This window comes from Amphibalanus amphitrite, unplaced genomic scaffold (genome assembly GCF_019059575.1).
Source record: "Amphibalanus amphitrite isolate SeventyFive unplaced genomic scaffold, NRLGWU_Aamphi_draft 001232F_arrow, whole genome shotgun sequence".
NCBI lineage: Eukaryota > Metazoa > Arthropoda > Thecostraca > Balanomorpha > Balanidae > Amphibalanus > Amphibalanus amphitrite.
The window spans coordinates 1-23,578 of record NW_024882725.1 but is presented as its reverse complement, the minus strand read 5'-3'; the positions used below and the strand labels follow the sequence as shown (position 1 = coordinate 23,578).

Here is a 23,578-nt window from a genome sequence, read left to right as displayed (position 1 = left end):
GTCATGTCATTCAATAATTTATTATCGACGTAACAGATTACTGTGCGTCGTCCAGCCGGCATGACAATGCATGACTATAAACAGATAGCACAAAGGTTGCGAAATAGCACCGCACGCTCATCTAGCCCATGAGCAAAATCCGACTAGCACATCAATACATCATAAATACGAGCTAGCGCAATTCTGCAGCCTTAGCTTCAACTAATCGCTGAAAACCTTAGACCTATACGAAAAGCCGAACTACAAAAAAAAATGTCGTCATTTACAGCGTGTTCACTGGCTCCGCCAAGGCTCAGGCAGTGCACCGTTTCGACAGTTCATTCAGCCTCGCAGCTGCAATTAACAAACCAACTGCATTTACATAAGGCCGCCGCCACTGCCACCCGCGCTGAGGCTTTGACGCCTCGCGGGTCGCCGCTAGATGTCACTAGTGCAGTGGGTAGTCGGGCGGGCGGAGTCGGAAGGTGCCGAGACCGCCGCGAGGAGCCGTCAGACCCCCGAAGCCGGCGGCAGCGGCCGCGGCGGCCGCCGCCTGGCCGGCCGAGTAGGCCAGCGAGGCTGAAACGGGAGCAGGTGGTAAGATGGGAACCGAAGGAGAGGGGTCATGCTTAGCGGCAAACGAGGCCTCTTTTCTCAAAGCGAGAAATCATGTTGGATTTACATGATACATCCTTCCGGTTTTCTTGAGCTGGAAGCGGTTTTGAAAGTGGCAAAGATGTCTTTTCGACCACCGTTTAATTCTCGGCGCCTCGAGTGACTCCCCTCCCCTCCCCCTCCCTCTGATCTCCTGATCTCTGGCACTCACCGGCAGCCGACGACCCGGCCGGCGCCGGAACCATAGCGCACGCCGCGCTGCTATTGGTCGAGCCGATGAACGACGGACCAATCATGGTGTAGTGGGCGGGCCCCGCCGGTTTCCAAGTTGAGTAGATGGGATAGTCGGAACCCACGGGGCTGGCGGGTACGGATGCTGCACAGAGCGACCCTGAAATGCCGGCGTCGGGTGTCACCAGCTGGCCTGAACGAGCCGGAAAAAAGACTCGCCCACGGCAGGCACCTCTCGATGTGCCATCCTCCTGTGGCCTCTCCTGTGCCCTTTCCAGCAATCTCCTCCCATGACCTGTCCCATTGATCTTTCCTTCTGACCTCTCCTTGTGACCTCCTTGAACTCTCCCTTCCAGTGACCACATCAATGACCTCCCCTGTGACCTCTCCCTTCAAGTCAACTCCCCTGTTACAGCTCTTCTTTTGGCCCTTTCCTCCTATTGGCAACTCTCTGTTATCTATCCATGTGAGCTGTGACCTCTCCATGTGAACTTTGACCCCTTTCTGTAAACTGTGACCTCTCCCTATGACCGGTGACCGTGACCTCTGACCGGTCGCTGCCCCCCTCTGAGACTGACCTGTGGGTCGCGGCGCCAGCGGCTGCTCGGCCCCCGTGACCGGCTCCGTCCCGGCCGAGGTCAGACCCAACGCCGGAGTTCTCTGCGCCAGCAAACTACGCTCGTTACGCCGGAACTTGGCGCGCCGGTTCTGGAACCATACCTGGGGGAGGGGGCAGAGACCAGTGACGATCTGATAACCAAATCTGGGGATGTGGCAGGGATCAGTTAAGGTTCAGGGGCCTTCACAATGGTCAGCAAAGTAGGTGTGGTTCATGGTTGCTCTGACGAGCTGCAAAAACAAGTAAAATTCGTCTAAAAGCTCTTAAAAAAAAATCAATTCTGACCTATTTGTAGGTCATACCCACGTTTACTCTGCATACCCACGTAACCCATCTATGTTTACCCTGCTCTAAATAACAGCCGTTTTTCCAATGCGCATCTTCCTGTCCCCGCCACGGCGCTCAACGTTCTGATCCTGTCTGAGATAATTAGTTGGGACGGCTGGGACGGCGCGGCGGTCGGGCCCGGCTCGGGTTACCTGCCAATCACGGGAGGAATGCGTCCCGCCGCCAGCCCTCGGTCCTAGTCCCGACCTCCGGGGAGGAGGCAGGGCGGAATCCGCGCTGGTGGTCCCCGGGTTGCTTTTATTGGGCCGCTAGGGACTGTAGCTTGGGGTAGTGGGAGGGACACGACAAAAAGGACCAGAAATGTTTGTCCTTTTTTCGACAGCAGTAGCCCTTTTTGAAATTACTTTACTGGCTCCAGTGGCTCCTGCTAGAAATGTTGATCGGATACCAAATAATGGTGTAGAAATACTGAGTAAATGCCGATTTCGTGCTTGATATTTGAATCTTATTTTTAGATTGTCTCTCATCCATGTATGATGGAAAAAAATACCTGGTATACCTAATCTGATTGGGCAAAAAAAATATTTTCTCTTTCAACTTCCTCATGCATCGTGGTCATATTCAGAGTCGGAGCCGGAGTCAGAGTCGAAGCTGAAGTCAAATCCGACTATAGGAGCCCAATGTCGCGGTCAGAGTCGGAACTCTACCACAACTCCTCTAAAACCCTGGACTAGTCAGTTCACAAACCAAGCCCAGCTCCGGAGCGAACTGCGCGACTGTTGATGACAGACAGACAGACAGACAGACACGAGTGACGGGTGTGTGACTATCAATGACAGACGGACAGACGTGCAGTGACGGGCGTGTGACTATCAGTGACAGACGGACAGACGTGCAGTGACGGGCGTGTGACTATCAGTGACAGACGGACAGACGTGCAGTGACGGGCGTGTGACTATCAGTGACAGACGGACAGACGTGCAGTGACGGGTGTGTGACTACCAGTGACAGACGGACAGACGTGCAGTGACGGGCGTGTGACTATCAGTGACAGACGGACAGACGTGCAGTGACGGGCGTGTGACTATCAGTGACAGACAGACAGACGTGCGGTGACGGGCGTGTGACTATCAGTGACAGACAGACAGACGTGCAGTGACGGGCGTGTGACTATCAGTGACAGACGGACAGACGTGCAGTGACGGGCGTGTGACTATCAGTGACAGACAGACAGACGTGCAGTGACGGGCGTGTGACTATCAGTGACAGACAGACAGACGTGCAGTGACGGGCGTGTGACTATCAGTGACATACGGACAGACGTGCAGTGACGGGCGTGTGACTATCAGTGACATACGGACAGACGTGCAGTGACGGGCGTGTGACTATCAGTGACAGACGGACAGACGTGCAGTGACGGGCGTGTGACTATCAGTGACAGACGGACAGACGTGCAGTGACGGGCGTGTGACTATCAGTGACAGACGGACAGACGTGCAGTGACGGGCGTGTGACTATCAGTGACAGACGGACAGACGTGCAGTGACGGGCGTGTGACTATCAGTGACAGACGGACAGACGTGCAGTGACGGGCGTGTGACTATCAGTGACAGACGGACAGACGTGCAGTGCATCTGGCGCGGTCTGTGAACGGCTCCAGCTGGGCACGTCTGTGGACCGACCAGTATCGGTCTCACTTCGGCACCGCCTTACCGGCGCCGACCGGGCCCATCAGCCCCTGACGGCTGGAGGAGAGAGCCTAAGAGCGACCAACAGCCCCTGTCAGTAGCCTTAGAGGGGTGGCCTCAGCTCAGCCCCTGACGACGGTCTCATAGGAATAGTCTCAACATAGCCGCTGTCGATGGGCTAAGGGGAGTGCGGCTCGCTGCTCCCCCCCCCCGGACCGGAAATAGGTGTGACTCCTCGAGCGGCGCCACTACCTCAGATCAGTCTGATGACGAGTGACACCGGCCGTCACGGCTGTGACACCGGCCGTCACGGCTGTGATGCGTGACGGTAGCAGGCGCGTCACGATCGTCTGGCGCTCCGTCCGTCTCACGCCATCGAATAAGAGCTGCCATACTCGCATAATTATAGCTGGTCCTCAAGGAAATTAGCGTTAATCATTTTCGGCATTTTTGACATTTATTCATTGATAATTATAACCCGCGCCCCGTAGGGCTACCGGCGGACCCTACCACCCGTAGGGGGGGGGGGCCGTTTCGGCCCCCCCCCCTAAGATCTCGGAAAGTTACCGGCCGATTTTCAAAATTCAAACGGCGTTCGATAGCCCCACCCGGGAACTACCTTGTGACCAAATTTCATTGACCTAGGTCAAACCGATGACGTCACAGGTCAGGTCAAAGGTCAGATTTTCACCGTTCACAGGCATTTCAAGAAATGTGTTGTGAAATCGAGTTAATTGGTAATTTATTGAAAACCATCGATGGTACATTGTTCGTCAAACACATACTTTGCTATCTGAGGTCACTGATACCAGGTCAGGTCACAGCGAGGTCAGGTCACCGGGGTCACAATATGAAAGTGTCGTGTGATACATGTTTTATGGTCCATTTTACATGACAAATGCGATTATGTGGGTTAGGCAGCCTTTGGGGCCAGCCTAGGTCACGTTTTGGTGAAGGTCAGGTCAAGGTCAGGTCAAATAAGGTCAAATTTCAAAGTTGATATTTTTGCATAAAATGGGTATTGATTCGATGCAGCTCGTCACGGGGAGTCTAATGGTGGTCTTTGTTTTGCTCTACGAGGTCTAGAACTGCCAAAAATTGAGTTTGAAAATTTGACGTCATCAATTTTGAACAGTTTTTTCGCTATAACTTGGCCAAAAAACGAGGTATCGATCTGAAATTCGGTATGTAGATAGAAGACGGTAGGTACTATCACATATATTCCGGTTTTTTTGAAACTCAAAAAACTTTTTGGATTTTTTGGCTAATATATCCAAAAAAATGCTTTTTTGATTTTTGGGGTTCAAAACTCAAAAATTTCAAAAATCCGAGATAGCAGTTTTGTAGCCCTGTCAATTCTACACCTTTTATGTCTTGATCATTTTTCTGTATCTTCAAAGCTGTAGGCCTGACAGGTCTTCTCGCGAAGGTCTTTTTTCGGTCGAAAATGACAGAACATGACGTCATTCTGACGTCATTTGTGGCCAACCTATCATAGCCTCTGGAAAAATTTTTGGTCACAATGTTTAAAATTGATGCCCGGAGGGGTCCTGAAAGTTTGGTGGCGATATCTGAAGCGGTTTAGGAGATATCGACCGAAAAGGACAGGGGGGGGGCCGTTTCGGCCCCCCCCCCTACGGGGCGCGGGATAATTGTTTTGTCTGCCTTTTTAACGTTGATAAAGGAAGAAAAAAAAACATGATCAGAAGCCAAACAAGACAACAATAAATTTGTCATATCAATGAACTGAAAACGGGTCGTGATCAATTGGACCCGCTTCTCACGCACCAATGGAAACACCCGACTTCCAAGCCCTAACGCGGACCACGGCCCACCTACCTGAGCCCGTGCCTCACTGAGGCGGACTCCGGGCGCCAAGTCCTCACTGAAGCTGAAGCTCACCTGAATTCGTTCCTTACTGAAGCTGACTGCTCAACTGAACCCGTTCCTCACTGAGGCTGACTGCTCAACTGAACCCGTGCCTCACTGAGGCTGACTGCTCACCTGAACGCGTGCCTCACTGAGGCTGACTGCTCACCTGAACCCGTGCCTCACTGAGGATGACTGCTCACCTGAACGCGTGCCTCACTGAGGCTGACTGCTCACCTGAACGCGTGCCTCACTGAGGATGACTGCTCACCTGAACGCGTGCCTCACTGAGGCTGACTGCTCACCTGAACCCGTGCCTCACTGAGGCTGACTGCTCACCTGAACGCGTGCCTCACTGAGGCTGACTGCTCACCTGAACCCGTGCCTCACTGAGGATGACTGCTCACCTGAACGCGTGCCTCACTGAGGCTGACTGCTCACCTCAACCCGTGCCTCACTGAGGATGACTGCTCACCTGAACGCGTGCCTCACTGAGGCTGACTGCTCACCTGAACTCGTGCCTCGCTGAGGCTGACTGCTCACCTGAACTCGTGCCTCACTGAGGCTGACGCGGCGCGCCAGATCCTCGCGGACAAACGCGTCCGGGTAGTGTGTGCGCTCGAAGACCCGCTCCAGCGCCGACAGCTGCGCGGAGGTGAACGTGGTGCGGTTACGGCGCGGCTTTCGTTTCCGAGCGGCCTCTCCCGGTCCACCAGCCTCCTTCAGAGTCGAGTCGCCGTCCTTCGAGAGTTCCTCGTCTGCGGGGACAGGCAGGGGGTCATCAGACGGTTAGCTTTACCGTAGGGAGGTGACGCCTCGCCACAAACGGATGGGTCTGAATAATTACTAGACAACACAGACGCCATCACTGTGACGGTAGGCCGCAGAATTTAAGCATCATGGGCTAAGCACCGGATGATGAATAAATAGGTACTCCGTCCTTGAATTTAATACAATCGATTGAAGTATGTAAAAGCGGATACACACAACCAATATATTACTCATTATATAAATTAACATCGCTATTCAACTAGTTAGAGTTAGGCTATGATAAGTCATTCCAAAGAAACGCTCATCAATCATGTGACAATTCAGGTTGATGATTGAACTAAACTAAGAGCAAAACTATTAATGTTTAATTTTGTAATTTCATTAACAGTTTTTTAAAATCGGGACGAGCACCGCTTTGATTGGATAACAATCTGATCAATTAGTTGTCGGCGCTGACAGTCACCAATCGTTTGGAGGCGCACCAGAGCCGATCACTGATCCAGTTACGTCACTCTGAAGTCTGTCGGCCACATCAAAGACGGTGGCACGTGCCAGCCGGCGCCACCGTCGGCCGCGGCGGGCGGGGGAGGAGTCGGGCGGAGTCGGGCGGGGACGGGCGGGGACGGGCGGGGACGGGCGGGGACGGGCGGAGACGGGAGGAGTCGTGCAGGGACGGGGCAGGCTCGGCAGGCTCCTGTTCCGTCACATGTTGGCTGTACTGCCCTCTGAGCCTGCGAGTTACGTCTTCAGAACACAGCTACAAATTACAATTCGCGTGTAACCGACGTGGCGCTGTCTGAAAAGTCTGTTGTTATTTAATCTCCGATTACATGTTTCGGAGATTGGTACCAGCGAATCTCTCGTTGCAGCGAATCTCCCACTGTTTTCAGTGTATCACGCCGTCTCGACAGCCCGAGGCTGTACTTCTGTACGCCGGCGCGATGGGGCAGCCTTAGCGCCAACAGCAATAGCAAGTGTAGCCCCGTCAGCGGCGGCTCAATTTGTCAGCGTCACACAACAGCGTGACGTAAAGTGATGATGTCGCTGGACAGTGACGGAGCGAGCGTCTCTCCGTTGGGACCGCGTCTGCAGCCACCAGCGGCGAGAGAGCACTCTCTGAGGGTGCACCCTCCCAGCATGGCAGATGGGTCGCGCAGGCAATAGCGTCAACGTTTTTACTCTGTTGGTACTTACCTCGCTTCATTTGTTATAAAACGATTACGATCTCATGAGGCATTACGAATTGGCAGCCGACGTGCAGCGCCGATATAGCCATGAATTTAGCAGTATTCTGAGAAAGACGGATCAATCAGGCCCGAGATGAAAGAACGAAGTTTAGGAGCGGCATTCTGCACGACCAGTAAGCCAGGGTTCAGTGGCAGTTCTGATCTGATCAGCGCTCGCTACCCGCGTTTGTGTGCTTTCACGTCGTTTGATCTGGTTCAAACTCGGCTAAGCACCTATCAGCCGGGCTGTTGACTGACGGTTGAACGGTGGGTGAAGTTGCAAAGCAGGCCGCCCATCAGAGCTCAATACGACCACTAAACACCACATTACAGGACGGGCTGCGGCCGCCGGCGGAGCCGGCAAATGGCTCGGTAAACGCCACCCCAGTCCCGACCCTCCTGTCCCAGTCCCGTCCTGTCCCAGTCCCGTCCTGTCCCAGTCCCGTCCTGTCCCAGTCCCGTCCTGTCCCAGTCCCGTCCTGTCCCAGTCCCGTCCTGTCCCAGTCCCGTCCTGTCCCAGTCCCGTCCTGTCCCAGTCCCGTCTTGTCCCAGTCCCCTCCTGTCCCAGTCCCGTCCCGTCCCGTCCTGTCCCAGTCCCGTCCTGTCCCAGTCCCGTCCTGTCCCAGTCCCGTCCTGTCCCAGTCCCGTCCTGTCCCAGTCCCGTCCTGTCCCAGTCCCGTCCTGTCCCAGTCCCGTCCTGTCCCAGTCCCGTCCTGTCCCAGTCCCGTCCTGTCCCAGTCCCGTCCTGTCCCAGTCCCGTCCTGTCCCAGTCCCGTCCTGTCCCAGTCCCGTCCTGTCCCAGTCCCGTCCTGTCCCAGTCCCGTCCTGTCCCAGTCTCGTCTTCGTCCCGTCCCGTCTCCGTCCCGTCCCCGTCCCGTCCTCCATCCCGTCTCCGTCCCGTCTCCGTCCGTCCCATCTGTCCCACCCAGTCCCGTCTCCGTCCGTCCCATCTGTCCCACCCAGTCCCGCTGCGGGAGGTGCTGTCGATCCGTCACCGGCGACTGACGGCCGGCGCCGCGCATCCGTCAGCGCGCCCCGCCACCGTGTCGCCAGAGTCACCGAGCCGGAGAGTGGCGCCGCCCCGTCCGACCAGACCCGGTCGACCCTCCCCTCGGTCTGCCAGAGACCCGGGCCGCCCCTCTCCCGGTCTGCCAGAGACCTGGGCCGCCCGTCTTTCAGTCTTCCAGAGACCTTGGCTGTCCCTCCTTCGGTATGCCAGAGACCCGGGCCATGGGGTAAGCCCTGGGTCTGTCTAAAACCGGGACGCCCCTCCTCCGGCATGCTAACACATAAAAGACCTAAGCCGCCCTCCTCTGGTCTGCCAAAGACCCGGGACGCCATAGATCCATTCATCCCAGAACCGGCCTGCTTCAAGGGTCTGCCCCAGACCCGACCCGACCCAGACCTATCCCGATCCACCCCGGTCTGTCCCGAATCCCGATCCAACCTTGTTTAGGCTCACATCTTCTCAGGTCCCCAAATATCGTCAATTAATTAATTTTCCCAGGATAAATACAAATTACGGCCATCCTAGTATGTGTGTTATACTAAGTGACACTTCCATCAGCACTCACAAACCATGAGAAGACTAGAGCCGAGTATCACATTCAGCATACGTCAAAATATACCAGCCAACTACACAGTGCACATGTTCGGCTCAATCATACATAAGCTCCAGTTATGCCACCTCTTTTTCGCCCACTTTTTGTGGTGCGTTTGCATTTGATATCTGCTTTGCTCCAGCATTTTATCGGTGGCTGTAATTTCATGGGAACCAGCCTCACTAATTAACAAATTATGAAAACACGCTGTGTCGACTTCTGTAATTGGCAAAACATGGTAGCATAGGCAAAAACGTCGGTGTCAGTTGGCCGGCTGTCCCATTGGAGGCGAGAAGCGCCACCCCTGGCGTACCCAGGAGCCATCGTTCCACTACAGCGTGCGTATCAGTTTCTGAAGCCTGAGCAGTGCCAGGATGGGTCCGACCGAACAGTGAAAACAGCGTGATTTTCACGAAATAACAGGGAAAGGCTGATGCTTGGGCTGAGTGGTTACGTGCATTTCACTTATCACTGCGTAACTGAAAGTATCAGAAACTAGACCACTAAGGACGGAGGACTGTCGGACGACCATCACACTAACACCTCCAGCTCCTCCCCAGCGCCTCCCAGCTTCTCCCCAGCGCCGCTCCGGCAGAAAGAGTCGGCAGCAGCGCCGAGCCAGCGCCTGCCAGGCCGGCACAACATTTGTGTTCGTAAATCCGCTTAATTGCCAGTTAATCTGGGATGTCAGCAGTCGAGTTAGCGGGGGAGAGGCGGCGCGGGCGGCGCGACGGCGGGAGCCTCATCCCACGGATGTTTTCAGAGTAGAGCAGTGGGCGGACGGAATGGTGTGTCAGGGGAAAATGCAAGGAGGTTTGAGGGGGAACTAGCTCATACGATTACGCCGATCTACGACGAGTTGAGCATTTCAGCGCGTTAGGTCGACTGCTGACATTCCAGATTAGCTGGCAAATAAACATAATGACGAACACAAATAGGTGCTCGTCAGCATAACTACCCACTTATTTACCTACATTACAGTCACATCTAAATCTTTATGTGCAGCCTTTACGGTCACGGCCTGCCCACCCCGTTCCATCCCACCGTCCCCGGTCCTTTTCCGTACCCTCCCATCACCCTCCGCCTTCCATCCCGTCCCGCCAGCTGCCATAGCCGCTCACACACAGACAGACTCGCGCGCCGAAAAAAGCGCCCGCTCGCCGGCCGGCCGTTTTGAAGTGCCGCTGGCTGGCTCGGGCAGATTGACAGCCGAGACAGGAGCTCAGCCACCATGAGCTGCTGTGGCAGGAGGCTTATCGACCCCACATGGTCTCAGAACGACGGACGAAATCACACTCACGGGATGATTTTTACACAAATGCAGGTAGGTAAATCTCGGGCGTATGTAAACGTACCAAAAATTCCCTTTTCTCTATAATTGATATGTTTCATCCTCTTCAATTTCTTCTTCTTTCCTTTTCTCTTCTTCTCTCAATCAATCATCTTCTTTCTCCTCATTCTGCCTCTGTATTTCTCCTATTCCTCTCCTTTCGTCGCGGCGGCTCGGCATCCCTGCCGCCCAGACGACGCCACCGCATCCGCAGCTGACGACATTTTTACTGGCTGTTTGATGGATGGGTGCGCTAAATACCGCTAATTTCCCGGGGGTTTCTGTTACCGGAGCGCGAGCGCAGCGGTCCTGTTAGACACTCCCTCCCCTATTACCGGGGGCAGCTCTGGTGTTCGGCCACCTCCCACGGCGCCCACCGTCTGCTGGCCAGATCACGACTCAGGGTGAGGGAGGGACGGATGCAGAGACACCGCAGGCCGCCCTGGCGGTGTCTGTCCCGGCGGCAGACCCGGTCGGCCGGGCCGGGCCGGCGGACCGCCGGGGAGGCGGCGGTGGCAGTAATTATCACCAGACCGTGGTGGCAGACGGTTCGTCAGCCCCAACACGTGCGCACCGCCTCCCTCCCAGGCGCAGCGCGGCGCTATTTATGACTGTGTTAGAGGGACGCTAAGTGGCCGGAGACAGCCGGGCTTGGACGGCGCCGTTCTGGATGCTTAGCTGCTGATGGGGTTCAACACAAAACAGGGCTCTGCGGAAAACATGGTCCTCTAGCATGTCATAGCAGAGCATTTATTTACAGGTTTACTGTTCTGTTCACCGCTCCTAATTGTCTATAGACAAATATATTTTCCACCTTCACTATAGTAAAAGTGGAAAAAACGTAAAAGCCAAATTGCAAAACTGATCTGAAACTAGATCTTGAACATCGAAATTGGTTTAAAAATGCTTGTTGCGTATATCTTACCACCATGCGTTGTTGTTGAAACTTGAAAGATACAAATCGGTTGAGCAGGCGTTCATTTTTCCATTTGAACTCACGATTTCTATTCAGAAACTTACTAAATATACGCAATATTTATGTAGACAATAGTCATGAAGAGGCTCAGAAGATAACGATAAAAAACACTTTCGCCGGAACCGCTGGCTGCGGGCTTACACATTTCAGAGTACCTACCCTGAAACTTCTGAAATATCATTTGATGCCTGACCAGCAGACTGGGCAGCTCGGCGACTCGGCAGCGTTACTGGAGAGGCCAGATAAGGCGTCCGGTCCGTGTGTGAACCCATCTCAGCCGCGGCAGCGCACCTGTCTCCCCTCCCCTCCCCTCCCCTCCACTGCAGTAGCGACTTGACAGGATGTTTGCGCGCGTGCAACACTGCAGACGCGTGTGCAACATTCCCGACTGAGCCGACACCAGTCGTGGCGACCTCCCTGCCCCGGGCGGTCTATCATCTGCCAGCCGGTCTACTACTCACGCCATGGTCAGTCCGGGGTCAGCTATGACCCCCATCCCGCCAGAACTGGCTTGGGGGGGAGGGGGCGCTGTCGGAGACTGGCCTGCTTTGAACTGTCAATAGTGGCAGCAGCCGGCGGCAGATCAAAGCGGAGGGTCGGGGCGCCGCCGCCGCCGACATCGACACGGCACCAGCGGGCCGAGACTAACTAGCGGCGCCACGGAGGGACGGCCGCCGACGGCAGCCGCGCCCGGCGGCGGCGGCGGCGGCGGCGGCGCCAGAGGCCGATATAATTGAATCAGCGAGCACTCGGACGCCCCACTGCCCTGGGATAGGTGGCTATTTTTGGTTTAGATAGTTATTCATCCTTGCACGAAAGGAAATCGAAATAAGTAAATCTCTGAGAAATATGACCGAACCACGACGTCTTTAAGTCACCCACATACCTATATCTGTTTGGAAACGAGACATTTCAACAGCTCAGGACCTCAGCTTATCATCAGTCAACAGTAGTGCTATTACGCAAAGCTTTGATGATGCATCTCCGTTCAACCACCAAAGGTTACACAGCTTGAACGGGGACCCGACGGCTGCAGAACACCGGCCGTCCGCTGGCCACTGCACCGCGCGGATCTGCGGCCGGCGCGGAGCGCCTGATGTCAGACTGTGCCGCACGGCACGCCAGCCCTGCGGTACAGTCTACCCGGCAGGCGCTTCGGCTCTAGCAGGCGGCGCGGTGGCCGGCAAACGGAGCGCTGCATGATGCTTGGTCCAAGATAACATACGGAAAGTATGTAATTTTATGCATACTACATCGGCTACTCCCTTGAAAAGACATAACAATTATCTAGCTTGAAAATGAAAATAAACCAATTCTTATATTGTCCTTGGAACTGCTCTCACCAAAACCGCTATGATGCAAAACACTAAAACAAAACGCTAGACGCTTAACCCGCGACCTGGTGGGGGGGCTATTTTTTGCCCCCCCCCCCTCCAGACTTTTCGATATATCTCCAGAACCGCTGCGCCGATCGTCACCAAACTTTCAGTACCCTCCCGGACATCAATTTTACACATTGTGACCAAAAATTTTTCCAAAAGCTATGATAGGTTGGCCGGAAATGACGTCAGAGTGACGTCATGTTCTGCCGTTTTTGACCCAAAAAAGGGTTTCGCGGGAAGAGCTGTCAGGCCTATAGCTTTGCAAATACAGAAAAATGTTTAGGACATAAAAGCTGTAGAATTGACAGGGCTACAAAACTGCTATCTCGGAATTTTGATTTTTTTTATTTTGACCCCCAAAAACCAAAAAATAGATTTTTGGGATATAAAAGTCAAAAAATCCAAAAAGTTTTTTGAATTTCGTAAAAACCGGAATATATGTGATAGTCCTTACCGCCTTCCATCCACATACCAAATTTTAGATTGATACCTCTTTTTTTGGCGAAGTTATAGCGAAAAAACTGTTCAAAATTGATGACGTCAAATTTTCAAACTCAATTTTTAGCAATTCTAGACCTCGTAGTGCAAAACAAAGACCACCATAAGACTCCCCGTGACGAGCTGCATCGAATCGATACCCATTTTATGCAAAAATATCAAGTTTGAAATTTGACCTTTTTTGACCTGACCTTGACCTGACCTTCACCAGAAAGTGACCTAAACCGTACCTGATGGTCTTATAACCAACACCATTGGGTTGGAAATGAAAAACTGGCCATAAAACATGCATCGCACAACCTTAGTAAAGTTGGGTTCATGTAGTGACCCTTGGTGAGTGGTGACCTTTGGTGACCTGACCTGTGACCTGACCTGGTATGACCAGTGACCTCTAATAGCAACATATGTACTAGACAACTGACGTCTTATCGCTGATTTTCGACAAAATGCGTTTTACTCGGTGTTATAGCGCTTTCCCTAGAAGCCCCGTGAACGGTGAAACATTTTATCTTTGACCCGACCTGTGACGTCATCGGTGACCCCGAGGTCAATAAAATTTGGTTTCCCTCAACAAATTTGACAGGCCTTTCGAACGCCGTTTGAATTTTGCGGATCCGTCCAGTAGTTTCGGAGATACGAGGGGGGGGGGCAAAAAATAGCCCCCCCCACCAGGTCGCGTTATAAACAGACCCCACCAGGGCGCGGGTTAATTAGCATGTTTGGGAAGCCTGACGCCAATATTTTTCCTGCCTTACAAATAATGCAAAACCACATGATAGGTTGATTATGCCAACAATAAAAGACCTTGTTTATTTATGTAATGCCTGATTTAGTGTGATCTGTCTCGCTGAGAGACGGGCGTTTAACGGGCTTGGGATTAAACGTCACCACTTTTCTTCTGACAAATCGACTATGTTTGAAAGATGATGAGTCTCTCATTGTTGATGACAGTGGCACATTTGCATTATTCAAACTTCCGTCACATTATTCATTGCCAATATAATCTTAATTATCTTTCAGTCGAGAGACGTGTCGACTCCATCTAACTGACGCGCCGTCCAAACAGCCCGGTCGCCGGAGGGCCGGCCGCTCGCGGCGGTCGGACGATGACGGCTTGTTTGATCGATGGTCGGACGAGCGTCGGGGCTGCGGTGGCGGCAGTCGAACACCCGAGCCCCCGGCCGGTCCGCGCGCACTGCGGCACATCACCGGAAGAGCACGTGTGAGCGCTGGTGGAAGGGCGCTGCCAGAGCCGGACGCGAGTGTCAAACGCCTCCGTCAACTCGAGGGAGCCCGAGACTGAAGGCCACGTGGCTGCTGACTTCAGTCATAATATCAAATGCGCCTGCTGATGATCGATAGAGGTGAACCCTTGGGTGAGCCGGGTGCCGGAAAGAGGGCTGGGGCTGCGCAGCGGCGCTAGCTCGTCAATTTATTGATTGTGTGTGTTGTCGGTGTATTGTAAGAAAACGTATTGAGGTCATCATGGTCGTCAACACGACAAAGTCGGAATCACTTCGAGCTAAATACGACTTGGATATTGAGCAGCTGGACTACAAATATATTGGGCAATGCACCAAGGTGAAAACTATCGAGAACATTCTAAGAGTGCTGCGCTCCGGACAGGAAGGGGTATATCCCGATCTAGTCCGCTTTACCGAGGAGAGGCTCAGGACACTGAAACCTAGCAGTGCTCTGCTGAGAACCGAGCAGCCAGCAACAGCTCTCCGCTTCCTCGACAGCAAAGAAAGAGACGAACTTCTTTCGGATCTGACAGAATGGAAGCAGGAGGTATCTGCTGCGGATGCCGAGCTGAAGTCGTCGGGATCCGCTAAGGAGCCTGCCGATCAGCAGTTGCCCCCGGTGCGCGGTACGGTACAGCTACGCTCAGCCACCGTCGGCGAGAGGAAGCCGGAGCCGGAGCAGAAGCCGGCGCGCATCGCATCCTACGACTACGCCGCCTGGGACCGTTATGACGTGGAGGCTCAGCTGAAGTTGCTGGACGAGAGCGACGCGCCCGCCGCGCCGCCGCAGCCCGCCGTGCAGCCGCCCAGCGATCCGGCCATCGACGACCAGCCGCCAGTGGAGGGGCTCAGCGCCGCCGAGCGCAGCGCGCTGGCACTCCGCGAGAAACAGAAGGGCAACGAGTACTTCCGCAGTGGCGACTTCAGCCGCGCAGCCGTCTACTACACGCGCAGCATCAACGCCAGTCCGACGGCGGCGGCGTTCAACAACCGGGCGCAGGCCAACCTGAAGCTGGGCAAGTACGGCTCTGCGCTGATGGACTGCGGGGCCGTGCTGCGCAGGGAGCCCAACAACGTGAAGGCCCTGCTACGCCGCGGCATCGCCCGCCAGATGAACAAAGACTGGATCAAGGCACGGCTCGACTTCCAGCGCGTGCTGGAGCTGGAGCCGAACAACCCGCAGGCGCGCCAGCACCTCGGAGAGGTGGAGAAGGCCATTATCGGCAGCGAGACCAAGCGCAGCAAGGTACTCATCCAGGAGGTCGACTCGATGGAAGAGGAGGGGGTCCAAGGGGCAGCGCCCGCTGGTGATGGCGACGGACATGCTGATAGTCATAAGAACAAGAGTGATGCTAGGACGAGCTTAGAAAGTGATGCTGTTGCGAGTCACAAGGATGACGTAAGTAACAAAGGACCGGCGCTTATTCAGGAGATTACACAAAGTGAAAACACGGAGGAGGTGGTCATCAACACAAGGTTCAGAACGCAACAGCCTGAGAGATCTAAAATTGAAGTTTCCATTAGCAAGGAGCCAGAGGTCGGATGCGGAGAAAAACAAAAGGAGTCACCGTTACCAGCTTCCCACGCAGCCAATCCAAAGGCTCTCTCAAAAGACGATGAAGAGACCACCTCCAAGATAACATCACGAACGCGAGAACAGGACACCCCCGCCGATGCTCCTAAGCAGCTGCCGCAGACTCTGGTGGCGGACAGCAGCGTACCGGGGCACCGCGTCACGGACCAGCAACCTCCGCGTTTGCCTGCCACCGGCGCCGGCCAGCCAGCAGCTCGTCCGCCGGCCGCCGGATCGAGCCAGCCGCGCCGCTGGAGCACGTTCGAGTTTATGCGCGAGTGGCGGTGTGCGCGCCGCTCCGAGCGCAGTGCGGCGGCCATGGCGGCCCTGCTGCGCTCCGTGGATCCCGATCAGCTGACCGAGGTGCTGGGCGCCGAGCTGGACTCGGCTCTGCTCTCATCCGTCATACGGTGAGTCCTCTCTGACGTCTCCTATCAAACGGTGACTGCTTTCCACTCCTCTCCAAAATCCAGTGAAACCTTCGCCTCGTCTTTCATACGACGATTCTTTCTTCTGTCCATAGGCGACTTTTTCACTCTTCCCTCACCTGACACGCTGTAATTTATTTCTATCTTCTCTGTCATCCAGTCCAGTTATTCCTCCTCTGCCCTGTCGGTCCCTGTCACACGTTGAAGTCTTCCTGTTATCGGGGAACTCATTGTGATTTCTTACAAGATCTCTTTGACACAGAGTCTCTCACAGATGCGAAGACGGTGACTCCGACACAGGATGTTGGATGCTGCTGACACAAGGTATTTGCTTCACAGGTGTGTGGACGAGGTGATGCTGGCGCAGGACGGTCCGCAGCGGTGCCACCAGCTGCTGCAGAGGCTCACCGACGCCCGCCGCTTTCACGTGGTGAAGCTCCTGTTGGATGCCAGGGACCGGCAGCGGCTCCAGTCGATCGCCGAGCGGCTCTGGCGGCGCGGGGTGGACGTAACCGCCCTGGAGAGGAGCTTCCTCAGCTGAGGCAGCGGCTCTAGTCCATCGCCGAGCGACTGTGGCGGCGCGGGGTGGACGTCTACGTTGACGTCGGTGTGACCAAGAGCTTCCTCGGCTAAGGCAGCGACTATGCCTGCGCGGGATGAGCCTCCCGTTGTACGGGATGTGCAATGGGTCGTCTGTTCTGTCCATTGAGTGAACTGTTATTTTACAATTTAGTTCGGTGAAATAAGGTGAGAAAGTGCGGGTGCATAAGGCAGTAAAGCCGTTGCAGACTTTGCTGCAGTAATAGTAGCTTGTTCTTGTTTACCTATACTATGATCCACCTTACATAAATTGCTGATGATATGGGGAACATATTCGTCTAAGCGAACGAGACTGGGAGGGAACAAGAACAAATGTGCAGAGAAAATGTTTCTCTCCGGGCTCAAATTTCACGCTGCCGATTCTTACTGCTACCGACCAGCTGTTACTGTCGGGCGGCCGCAAGTGCAGGCAAAATCGTAATAATGCCAAATGACAGTCTGTGACTGGTGACTGGTGAGTACCGATCTGACGGCTTGTGAGTGCCGTCAGAGGGGCCGTAATTGCCGACTGGGAGGCCGTGCGTAACGTCTGTGTAGGTATCGGACTGGGTGTTCGGTCGGCCGGCATTGCCGTCAGAGGGGCCGCGCTTACCGCCCGAGGGCCGCCGCGAGTGCCGTCGGTCGGACGGGATGTCCGACCGGGGCATGCCGCCAGTGCCGCCCGAGGGCCACGATCGCCGCCCGCACGACACCGCTGCACTGTCCACCGGGCCGTGATTACCGTCCAGTATAGGCCGAGAGTGCCGTGGTTGCCCCCCGTCGGCCACCGCTGCCTGTCCGCCGGGCCCACATCAAACACGGGCCGCGGGCCGCGCTGATCAAAGGCTGCCAGTATCGGTGTCGACGGCTCGCTGATTCGACCAGTTAGCCGTAATGCGCTCACTAAACCAACACGGCGTCAACCCGACCGGCCGCCCGAGCCGGCCGCAAAAACAGCCATCAAACTGGGTCCAAGGGGTGTTTGAGGCCGCCGTCGGCGAGACAGGCATCAACGTAGTGCTGTGCGGTGTGATTCAGACTAAAACAGCATCAGTCAGTCGCTAAGGAGCAGCACTGACAAGTGACAATAGCGGCAACGCCATCAGCACCCGTGCCAATTAACCCGCGCCCCGTAGGGCTACAGGCGGACCCTACCACCCGTAGGGGGGGGGGGGGCGTTTCGGCCCCCCCCCTAAGATCTCGGAAAGTTACCGGCCGATTTTCAAAATTTAAACGGCGTTCGATAGCCCCACCCGGGAACTACCTTGTGACCAAATTTCATTGACCTAGGTCAAACCGATGACGTCACAGGTCAGGTCAAAGGTCAGATTTTCACCGTTCACAGGCATTTCAAGAAATGTGTTGTGAAATCGAGTAAATTGGTAATTTATTGAAAACCATCGATGGTACATTGTTCGTCAAACACATACTTTGCTATCTGAGGTCACTGATACCAGGTCAGGTCACAGCGAGGTCAGGTCACCGGGGGTCACAATGTGAAAGTGTCGTGTGATACATGTTTTATGGTCCATTTTACATGACAAATGCGATTATGTGGGTTAGGCAGCCTTTGGGGCCAGCCTAGGTCACGTTTTGGTGAAGGTCAGGTCAAGGTCAGGTCAAATTAGGTCAAATTTCAAAGTTGATATTTTTGCATAAAATGGGTATCGATTCGATGCAGCTCGTCACGTGGAGTCTAATGGTGGTCTTTGTTTAGCTCTACGAGGTCTAGAATTGCCAAAAATTGAGTTTGAAAATTTGACGTCATCATTTTTGAACAGTTTTTTTCGCTATAACTTGGCCAAAAAACGAGGTATCGATCTGAAATTTGGTATGTAGATAGAAGACGGTAGGTACTATCACATATATTCCGTTTTTTCGAAACTCAAAAAACTTTTTGGATTTTTTGGCTAATATATCCAAAAAAATGCTTTTTTGATTTTTGGGGGTCAAAACTCCAAAATTTCAAAAATCCTAGATAGCAGTTTTGTAACCCTGTCGATTCTACACCTTTTATGTCTTGATCATTTTTCTGTATCTTCAAAGCTGTAGGCGTGACAGGTCTTCTCACGAAGGTCTTTTTTCGGTCGAAAATGACAGAACATGACGTCACTCTGACGTCATTTGTGACCAACCTATCATAGCCTCTGGAAAAAATTTTTGGTCACAATGTGTAAAATTGATGCCCGGAGGGGTCCTGAAAGTTTGGTGGCGATATCTCCAGCCGTTTAGGAGATGTCGACCGAAAAGGACAGGGGGGGCCGTTTCGGCCCCCCCCCCCCTACGGGGCGCGGGTTAACCCTCGCCGGCCGAGGGGGGGGCGGGTGCCGCCCCCCCATAGGGTTTTTTCGCGATAGCTCCGAACACGCTGGCGATAGAGAGCTGAAACTTGGCATACCTGACCTTTGATCCAAGCCGGATCTTTTGACACCAACCGCATTTTTGGGTCAGGTCAGGTCACTGACCTATGACGTCATAAGTGAACCTCTGCACGGTCTTCAGATGTCGCAACTTCGCAACGCCCTCACTGCCAGAGGAGATGTCACAGGGAAATGAAACTTGCAGGATCTAGTATCCATTATGAGTCCCACAACTTGTATATCTCGGATTTTTCCTTAAGGTCATATGAGGTCAGGTCATTTTCGTGACCTCACCATTATAAGTCAATGGGGAAAAATTCAAACTGCTATTCTGGCGCCGGGAACGATCTCCAACTATCTCAAGCACACAGAATCGTGATTTGATGCACTCCTTGCAAGGTTAGATGCGTCACTTTTGCAATGTTGACCTTGCGTGACGTCATTTATGACGTCATCAAGGTCAAATTAGTTTTTCGTCAATAACTCTTGATCAAATTGAGCTAGCGAGTCGGGAAAGGCACCAATGGACTCAGGAAGGCCTGCCGAATCGAATGATATGCGACATGACCTCTTTTGACTAACTTCGTGACCTGGGGGTGCTGACCTGACCTTGACCTGAGGTCAAAACCCCAAGTTGACCTGACCCGGACAAAAGGTATATCATTCGACGCGCCTGAGCGAGGCGAACACAATGCTGCCAAAATCGGCGCTCTGCGGCCGTTTTTTGCGAAGTTATTCACCAAAAACTGAACCGTACCCTGGGGCACTTGACCTGACCTCAGAGGTCACCGGTTGACCTAGGACCTTAAAATCGGGTACCAATCTCTGCGTCTCGTAACGGCGCACACGCTCGTTTTTTCCGCGACGCGCTAGCTCCACCAGGGGCGAAACGGCGAGGGGGGGTCGTACCGGCCCCCCCCCCCCTCGGCCGGCGCGTATGTACGGAAAACCAATAGGTCCGGCGAGGGTTAACTAATACGCAGCGAGCGAGTGAGCTTATTTGTAATATAACGGGACACATTCGGTATGAGCGGTCGAACCGGCCTAGCCCAGCTCCATGCACTTCTGAGAAGTTTATACCTCGGTAACCGCTCGACCGATCGACAAGCGGTCTTCTGCATCAGAATGAACAAAGTTCATGGATCCTGGGATCCAGCCGACCTTCATGGATCGGCTGGATGGTCTGCATGCAATAGTCAGTTGGAGATCTCACATCGATGCCTACTTTCGCACGTGCAGGGTACGTCTCAGTTTGCACTGTATCGCTCGCTCGTTTGTCGCCCAAAAGGCGTCTTACCATGGTTTTATCGCATTAGCCAGCCCTTATTTTGCAACAGTGATGTTTGCCTTATGTATTCAGCTCAGGGGCACGATAATTTGCCCCTTGACTACACCCGGATGCTAAAGGGCACCCTTTGGAAACTATCCTTACCGCGTCTGACCTGGCTGTCTGTGCGGTGACCCGCGATGACGGTTCGCTTTGTGGCGGTGACCGATCATTCGTCAATATAAGCGGTGACCGTTCAGTTTGTGACACTGACCAGTGCCCGGTCGGTGATTTACTGTCTGTCTCGGTGGCCTGGTCGGTCGGTAACGAATGAACGGTTACCGACCGTTCCGTTGACCAGTGCCCGGTGACCAGTGATGTTCCGTTGACCAGTACCAGTGACCGGTCGGTGACCTACCGTCCGTCTCGGCGGCCCTGTCGCCGCCCGTCCCGCCGTCCGCCGGCTCCAGGCTGTCCAGCTGTAGCAGATGGCTCACTGAGAACCGTTTGGCGTTCTCCGATCCGGCCGGTGGCAGCGCCTGAAGCCGCTCCAGGTAGGCGCTCGGGTCGAACGGCAGCGGACCGCCGCCGCCGGCCGTCAGGTTCAGCGCGCTCACCGCCGGCGGGTTCATCTCGGCACCACGCGCGCACCGCACCGCCGCCGACTGCCGACGACCGTCGGCGCCGACGGCACAACCCGCGACCGACGCTCCGCCCCCGGCCGGCGCGGTCGGCCGCGCGGCGCCGGGATGGCCGCCCACCGGCGGAGAGCGGAGGGCGCGGCACCGGAATGTGCCCACGATGGAAAGCAGGCCTGTCAATAGCTCAGCCGATCACTATGAAATGCTGATGTGGGTGCTCGAAATAAGCCAGGCCCGAAAACTGTAAATTAAGTCACAGTTATCATGTAATCGTAGACGGCATATCACTCGCTTGCAGATTTATAGGAAAATGGAAATAGTCTCTCTTATCAGATCACCCTCATCCGGAGTAACTTTTAGCAACCGTTTTTCTTCATTTTTCTTCCTATCTGAGTTCGTTCTTGTTACCTACACGTCACCTGAAAATTTCATTTCCCTAGCGGGTTAGCTTACGCCAATGAGCTATGGCGATAATTTAGGTAAAACAAGGACGGCATAATCGAGACCAGCCGGCCCACAAATATTTACCTATACCTACAGGGTGTCCAGAAAAAACGGATACTAGGTAGGTATTATATTTTGCTCTACCTAATTCCGAAAATAAACACCGCACATTTTAAAATGGCACATGCTTGTATTCGCAAAAATATGGCAAAACAGACAGCAGGTGCCACATGGCATGTAAACTCTTTGGTAAGTCGCGGCAGCTCCTCAAAGCAGATACGCAATGTGAGCGGCCTTCTCGCGGATCAGCTCCAGCACTAGCACGGTCTGCAGATGGCTGATGGTCCTGTTGACCATCTCGGAGGGCCGACAGACAACTTCCCAACCTCTTTAGTGCCCTGTTCCCAACGACGCATTAGAGTGCTCATGAGTTTTGCCAATTCTTGCACTATAAGCACATGAAGTTGGAAAAAAATCGGCACGTGCGTTAACCCTCGCCAGCCGAGGGGGGGGGGGGGTGCCGCCCCCCCCCCCATAGGGCTTTTTTCACGATAGCTCCGAACACGCTGGCGATAGAGAGCTGAAACTTGGCATACCTGACCTTTGATTCAAGCCGGATCTTTTGACACCAACCGCATTTCTGGGTCAGGTCAGGTCACTGACCTATGACGGCATAAGTGAACCTGTGCACGGTCTTCAGATGTCACAACTTCGCAACACCCTTACTGCCAGAGGAGATGTCACAGGGAAATGAAACTTGCAGGATAAAGTATCCATTATGAGTCTCACAAGTTGTATATCTCGGATTTTTCCTGAAGGTCATATAAGGTCAGGTCATTTTCGTGACCTCACCATTATAAGTCAATGGGGAAAAATGAAAACTGCTTTTCTGGCGCCGGGAACGATCTCCAACTATCTCAAGCACACATAATCGTGATTTGATGCACTCCTTGCAAGGTTAGATGCGTTACTTTTGCAATGTTGACCTTACGTGACGTCATTTATGACGTCATCAAGGTCATATTAGTTTTTCGTCAATAACTCTTGATCAAATTGAGCTAGCGAGTCGGGAAAGCCACCACTGGACTCAGGAAGACCTGCCGAATCGAATGATATGCGACATGACCTCTTTCGACCAGCTTCGTGACCTGGGAACCGATGACCTGACCTTGACCTGAGGTCAACACCCTAAGTTGACCTGACCCGAACAAAAAGTATATCATTCGACGCGCCTGATCAAGGCGAACACGATGCTGCCAAAATCGCGGCTCTGCGGCCGTTTTTTGCGAAGTTATTCACCAGAAACTGAACCGTACCCCGGGGCACTTGACCTGACCTCAGAGGTCACCGGTTGACCTAGGACCTTAAAATCGGGTACCAATATCTGCGTCTCGTAATGGCGCACACGCTCGTTTTTTCCGCGACGCGCTACGCGCTAGCTCCACCAGGGGCGAAACGGTAAGGGGGGGTCGTACCCGCCCCCCCCCCCCCGGCCGGCGCGTATGTAGAAAACCAATAGGTCCGGCGAGGGTTAACCCTCGCCGGCCGAGGAGGGGGGGGGCGGGTGCCGCCCCCATAGGGTTTTTTCGCGATAGCTCCGAACACGCTGGCGATAGAGAGCTGAAAACTTGGCATACCTGACCTTTGATCCAAGCCGCATCTTTTGACACCAACCGCATTTTGGGGTCAGGTCAGGTCACTGACCTATGACGTCATAAGTGAACCTCTGCACGGTCTTCAGATGTCGCAACTTCGCAACGCCCTCACTGCCAGAGGAGATGTCACAGGGAATTGAAACTTGCAGGATCTAGTATCCATTATGAGTTCCACAACTTTTATATCTCGGATTTTTCCTAAAGGTCATATGAGGTCAGGTCATTTTCGTGACCTCACCATTAGGGGAAGTTGGGGGAACGCCGAATACTTTTTTCTGACGCCCGTAGCACGCAAGGTAGACACATAAGCTATT

General features: G+C 53.9%; 2 protein-coding genes across 2 annotated transcripts; one reads left to right on the top strand and one right to left on the bottom strand.

The window, feature by feature from the left end:
- Positions 1-344: 344 nt before the first annotated feature.
- Positions 345-21,191, bottom strand: LOC122371331 (paired mesoderm homeobox protein 1-like). Its single transcript, XM_043347576.1, has 5 exons — positions 20,943-21,191; positions 5,833-6,047; positions 1,404-1,545; positions 806-985; positions 345-558 (listed from the first exon to the last, which is right to left on the bottom strand). Exons 1-5 carry the CDS (start codon positions 21,154-21,156, stop codon positions 428-430), a joined length of 882 nt encoding a protein of 293 aa, XP_043203511.1. The 5' UTR covers positions 21,157-21,191; the 3' UTR covers positions 345-427.
- LOC122371330 (sperm-associated antigen 1-like) lies at positions 14,427-17,187 on the top strand. Its single transcript, XM_043347575.1, has 2 exons — positions 14,427-16,300; positions 16,658-17,187. The coding sequence occupies exons 1-2, from the start codon at positions 14,559-14,561 to the stop codon at positions 16,857-16,859; spliced, it is 1,944 nt and encodes a 647-aa protein (XP_043203510.1). The 5' UTR covers positions 14,427-14,558; the 3' UTR covers positions 16,860-17,187.
- Positions 21,192-23,578: the final 2,387 nt, after the last annotated feature.

What these genes read in the sequence shown, in the direction of transcription:
- LOC122371331 (XM_043347576.1), bottom strand. Translation starts at nt 21,156, where the DNA reads ATGAACCCGCCGGCGGTGAGCGCGCTGAACCTGACGGCCGGCGGCGGC. An exon ending in CAGGGCCGCCGAGACGGACG is followed by an intron (nt 6,048 to 20,942) that starts GTAGGTCACCGA and finishes CTGTCCCCGCAG; the next exon opens with ACGAGGAACTCTCGAAGGAC. An exon ending in TCAGTGAGGCACGAGTTCAG is followed by an intron (nt 1,546 to 5,832) that starts GTGAGCAGTCAG and finishes CCCCTCCCCCAG; the next exon opens with GTATGGTTCCAGAACCGGCG.
- LOC122371330 (XM_043347575.1), top strand. Translation starts at nt 14,559, where the DNA reads ATGGTCGTCAACACGACAAAGTCGGAATCACTTCGAGCTAAATACGAC. An exon ending in CTGCTCTCATCCGTCATACG is followed by an intron (nt 16,301 to 16,657) that starts GTGAGTCCTCTC and finishes TTTGCTTCACAG; the next exon opens with GTGTGTGGACGAGGTGATGC.